Source organism: Oncorhynchus keta, chromosome 14 (genome assembly GCF_023373465.1).
Source record: "Oncorhynchus keta strain PuntledgeMale-10-30-2019 chromosome 14, Oket_V2, whole genome shotgun sequence".
NCBI classification, from domain to species: Eukaryota; Metazoa; Chordata; class Actinopteri; order Salmoniformes; family Salmonidae; genus Oncorhynchus; species Oncorhynchus keta.
Genome location: NC_068434.1, coordinates 66437453 through 66443452, shown reverse-complemented (window position 1 = coordinate 66443452; position 6000 = coordinate 66437453). Strand labels below are relative to the sequence as shown.

General features: G+C 46.0%; 1 protein-coding gene across 2 annotated transcripts in view; it reads right to left on the bottom strand.

The window, feature by feature from the left end:
• The window catches only part of LOC118394159 (protein mono-ADP-ribosyltransferase PARP6), a 56329-nt gene that overhangs the window by 12656 nt on the left and 37673 nt on the right, over positions 1 to 6000 (bottom strand). The window contains exon 19 of one of the 2 annotated variants that reach the window (XM_052462173.1): positions 830 to 899. The exons of the other annotated variant lie outside the window; for it this stretch is intronic. Coding sequence (XP_052318133.1) covers positions 830 to 899 — 70 coding nt within the window. The remainder of the gene's footprint in view (positions 1 to 829; positions 900 to 6000) is intronic. 2 annotated transcript variants of the gene reach the window in all.

Below are 6000 nucleotides of genomic sequence, written 5' to 3'. Positions count from 1 at the left end.
AGAGAGAGAGAGAGAGAGAGAGAGACAGAGATGAGATAGAGAAACAGACAGAAAAAACAGAGCGAGACAGAGACAGAGATAGAGACAGACAGAAGAGCAGATGACAGAGATCTGAGAGAGACAGACAGATAGAAAACAGAGACAGAGAGAAAGACAGAGAGAGAAAGACAGAGATATCTAGAGAGAGAGAGAGAGAGAGAGAGAGAGAGACAGACAGACAGAAAAATGACATGATCGAGACAGAGAGACATAGAGACAGAGAGAGACAGACAGAAAAGCAGAGAGAGAGAGACAGAGAGAGAGAAAGAGAGAGAGACAGAAAACAGAGTTTCGAAACAGAATGAATAGAGAGAAAGACAGAGACAGAGAGAGAGAGAGACAGACAGAAAAAGCAGACAGACAGATGACATGAGAGAGACTGAGAGGAGAGAGAGTCACAGAGACAGAAAACAGAGCATAGCAGATCGAGACAGAGAGACATAGAGACAGAGAGAGACAGACAGAAAAGCAGAGCGAGACAGAGAGAGACAGAGAGAGAGAAAGAGAGAGAGACAGAAAAACAGAGCGAAACAGAGCGAGACAGAGAGAAAGACAGAGACAGAGAGAGAGAGAGACAGACAGAAAAGCAGAGCGAGACAGAGAGACAGAGAGAGACAGAGAGAGACAGACAGACAGACAGACAGACAGACAGACAGACAGACAGACAGACAGACAGACAGAAAAACAGAGCAAAGCAGAGCGAGACAGAGAGACAAAGACAGAGAGACAAAGACAAAGACAGAGAGAGCGAGAGCAGGCCATTGCCTGCAGGACAGAGGGTCATTCCTACCTGAGTATCCAAAGGAAATGCTGGAGATGGGGCTGAGATAGATACCCTTTCCATAGGCTGCACCATGCAGCTTGTGTTGAAAAGAGCATGGGGAAGAATCACTGAGAGCCCACCAGCAGAGCACACACTCAAGAGACACACACGCACACACACACACACTCAGAGACACACTGCCAGAGGAACATACACTCAGAGACACACACGCTCATACACATACACGTACACACACACACGCACACAAGAGACACACACACAGAGAGGTAGCAGTGCAGAGAAAAGGTAGAAGGTAGAACATAGTGGGCTCTATGTTGAACCACGAGGTGAAGTGCAGTAAAAAAAGAAACCTGCCTAAAGTACAATATATTGACTATTGTAGGACCCCATAGTCTCCTGTTCCACTCCCCACTAAGACCTCATAAGATGTTGAGGTGAGGTAACAAACGTCCATGTAGAAGTCTTGTGTTGAATATTCATGTAAATCATCCATAAGGACGTGGAACTACATCAGAACGGATGGCGACAGAACAAGGGGAGGACGAGGATGAAGACGGATGATGAAGACGGGGAATGTTTGATGGACATCCATGGCAAAGCAGAGGGAGTTTCAGCTCCAGTGGGAGGTGACACCCACGGAAATACTTTGTGAGAGTGGAGGAAGAAGAATCACTTCTGAGTTTAGGAGACAGAGATGACATGTATCTGAAGGACAACGTGAGAGAGAGAGAGACAGAGATGACATGTATCTGAAGGACAGCGTGAGAGAGAGAGAGACAGAGATTACATGTATCTGAAGGACAGCGTGAGAGAGAGAGAGACAGAGATGACATGTGTATCTGAAGGACAGTGTGAGAGAGAGAGAGAGACAGAGATGACATGTATCTGAAGGACAGTGTCAGAGAGAGAGAGACAGAGATGATATGTATCTGAAGGACAGTGTCAGAGAGAGAGAGACAGAGATGATATGTATCTGAAGGACAGTGTCAGAGAGAGAGAGACAGAGATGACATGTATCTGAAGGACAGTGTCAGAGAGAGAGAGACAGAGATGACATGTATCTGAAGGACAGTGTCAGAGAGAGAGAGACAGAGATGATATGTATCTGAAGGACAGTGTCAGAGAGAGAGAGACAGAGATGACATGTATCTGAAGGACAGTGTCAGAGAGAGACAGAGATGACATGTATCTGAAGGACAGTGTCAGAGAGAGAGAGACAGAGATGACATGTATCTGAAGGACAGCGTGAGAGAGAGAGAGACAGAGATGACATGTATCTGAAGGACAGTGTCAGAGAGAGAGAGACAGAGATGACATGTATCTGAAGGACAGCGTGAGAGAGAGAGAGACAGAGATGACATGTATCTGAAGGACAGTGTCAGAGAGACAGAGACAGAGATGACATGTATCTGAAGGACAGTGTCAGAGAGAGAGAGACAGAGATGACATGTATCTGAAGGACAGCGTGAGAGAGAGAGAGACAGAGATGACATGTATCTGAAGGACAGCGTGAGAGAGAGAGAGAGACAGAGATGACATGTATCTGAAGGACAGCGTGAGAGAGAGAGAGACAGAGATGACATGTATCTGAAGGACAGTGTCAGAGAGAGACAGAGATGACATGTATCTGAAGGACAGTGTCAGAGAGAGAGAGAGACAGAGATGACATGTATCTGAAGGACAGTGTCAGAGAGAGAGAGACAGAGATGACATGTGTATCTGAAGGACAGTGTCAGAGACAGACAAAGAGACAGAGATGACATGTATCTGAAGGACAGTGTGAGAGAGAGAGAGAGAGAGAGAGAGAGAGACAGAGATGACATGTATCTGAAGGACAGTGTCAGAGAGAGACAGAGATTACATGTATCTGAAGGACAGTGTCAGAGAGAGAGAGACAGAGATGACATGTATCTGAAGGACAGTGTCAGAGAGAGAGAGACAGAGATGACATGTATCTGAAGGACAGTGTGAGAGAGAGAGAGACAGAGATGACATGTATCTGAAGGACAGTGTCAGAGAGAGACAGAGATGACATGTATCTGAAGGACAGTGTCAGAGAGAGACAGAGATGACATGTATCTGAAGGACAGTGTCAGAGAGAGAGACAGAGAGACAGAGATGACATGTGTATCTGAAGGACAGTGTCAGAGAGAGACAGAGATGACATGTATCTGAAGGACAGTGTCAGAGAGAGACAGAGATGACATGTATCTGAAGGACAGTGTCAGAGAGAGAGACAGAGAGACAGAGATGACATGTGTATCTGAAGGACAGTGTCAGAGAGAGAGACAGAGAGACAGAGATGACATGTATCTGAAGGACAGTGTCAGAGAGAGAGAGACAGAGATGACATGTATCTGAAGGACAGTGTGAGAGAGAGAGAGACAGAGATGACATGTATCTGAAGGACAGTGTCAGAGAGAGAGAGAGAGACAGAGATGACATGTATCTGAAGGACAGTGTCAGAGAGAGAGACAGAGAGACAGAGATGACATGTATCTGAAGGACAGTGTCAGAGAGAGAGAGACAGAGATGACATGTATCTGAAGGACAGTGTCAGAGAGAGAGAGACAGAGATGACATGTATCTGAAGGACAGTGTCAGAGAGAGAGACAGAGAGACAGAGATGACATGTATCTGAAGGACAGTGTCAGAGAGAGAGACAGAGAGACAGAGATGACATGTATCTGTATCTGACAGGACAGTGTGAGAGAGAGAGAGACAGAGATGACATGTATCTGAAGGACAGTCAGTGAGAGAGACAGAGATGTGTGAAGGAGAGAGAGAGAGAGACAGAGATGACATGTATCTGAAGGACAGTGTCAGAGAGAGAGAGACAGAGATGACATGTATCTGAAGGACAGTGTCAGAGAGAGACAGAGAGACAGAGATGACATGTATCTGAAGGACAGTGTCAGAGAGAGACAGAGATGACATGTATCTGAAGGACAGTGTCAGAGAGAGAGAGAGACAGAGATGACATGTATCTGAAGGACAGTGTCAGAGAGAGAGAGAGAGACAGAGATGACATGTATCTGAAGGACAGTGTCAGAGAGACAGAGAGACAGAGATGACATGTATCTGAAGGACAGTGTCAGAGAGAGAGAGACAGAGAGACAGAGATGACATGTATCTGAAGGACAGTGTCAGAGAGAGAGAGAGAGACAGAGATGACATGTATCTGAAGGACAGTGTCAGAGAGAGAGAGACAGAGATGACATGTATCTGAAGGACAGCGTGAGAGAGAGAGAGACAGAGATGACATGTATCTGAAGGACAGCGTGAGAGAGAGAGAGACAGAGATGACATGTATCTGAAGGACAGTGTGAGAGAGAGAGAGACAGAGATGACATGTATCTGAAGGACAGTGTGAGAGAGAGAGAGACAGAGATGACATGTATCTGAAGGACAGCGTGAGAGAGAGAGAGACAGAGATGACATGTATCTGAAGGACAGCGTGAGAGAGAGAGAGACAGAGATGACATGTGTATCTGAAGGACAGTGAGAGAGAGAGAGAGAGAGAGAGAGACAGAGATGACATGTATCTGAAGGACAGTGTCAGAGAGAGAGAGACAGAGATGACATGTATCTGAAGGACAGTGTGAGAGAGAGAGAGACAGAGATGACATGTATCTGAAGGACAGCGTGAGAGAGACAGAGATGACATGTATCTGAAGGACAGCGTGAGAGAGAGAGAGACAGAGATGACATGTGTATCTGAAGGACAGTGTGTGAGAGAGAGAGAGAGAGAGAGAGACAGAGATGACATGTATCTGAAGGACAGTGTCAGAGAGAGACAGAGAGACAGAGATGACATGTATCTGAAGGACAGTGTCAGAGAGAGACAGAGATGACATGTATCTGAAGGACAGTGTGAGAGAGAGAGACAGAGATGACATGTATCTGAAGGACAGTGTGAGAGAGAGAGAGAGAGAGAGACAGAGATTACATGTATCTGAAGGACAGCGTGAGAGAGAGAGAGACAGAGATGACATGTATCTGAAGGACAGTGTGAGAGAGAGAGAGACAGAGATGACATGTATCTGAAGGACAGTGTCAGAGAGAGAGAGACAGAGATGATATGTATCTGAAGGACAGTGAGAGAGAGAGAGACAGAGATGACATGTATCTGAAGGACAGTGTCAGAGAGAGAGAGACAGAGATGACATGTATCTGAAGGACAGCGTGAGAGAGAGAGAGAGACAGAGATGACATGTATCTGAAGGACAGTGTCAGAGAGAGAGACAGAGATGATGAGAGAGAGAGACAGAGATGACATGTATCTGAAGGACAGCGTGAGAGAGAGAGAGACAGAGATGACATGTATCTGAAGGACAGTGTCAGAGAGAGAGAGACAGAGATGACATGTATCTGAAGGACAGTGTCAGAGAGAGAGAGACAGAGATGACATGTATCTGAAGGACAGTGAGAGAGAGAGAGACAGAGATGACATGTATCTGAAGGACAGCGTGAGAGAGAGAGAGACAGAGATGACATGTATCTGAAGGACAGCGTGAGAGAGAGAGAGACAGAGATGACATGTATCTGAAGGACAGCGAGAGAGAGAGAGAGACAGAGATGACATGTATCTGAAGGACAGTGAGAGAGAGAGAGAGAGACAGAGATGACATGTATCTGAAGGACAGTGACAGAGAGAGACAGAGAGACAGAGATGACATGTATCTGAAGGACAGTGTCAGAGAGAGAGAAAGAGATGACATGTATCTGAAGGACAGTGTCAGAGAGAGAGAGACAGAGATGACATGTATCTGAAGGACAGCGTGAGAGAGAGAGAGACAGAGATGACATGTATCTGAAGGACAGCGTGAGAGAGAGAGAGACAGAGATGACATGTATCTGAAGGACAGTGTGAGAGAGAGAGACAGAGATGACATGTATCTGAAGGACAGTGTGAGAGAGAGAGAGACAGAGATGACATGTATCTGAAGGACAGTGTCAGAGAGAGAGAGACAGAGATGACATGTATCTGAAGGACAGTGTGAGAGAGAGAGAGACAGAGATGACATGTATCTGAAGGACAGTGTGAGAGAGAGAGAGAGAGACAGAGATGACATGTATCTGAAGGACAGCGAGAGAGAGAGAGAGACAGAGATGACAGTAGAATGACATGTGTATCTGAAGGACAGAGATGACATGTATCTGAAGGACAGAGAGAG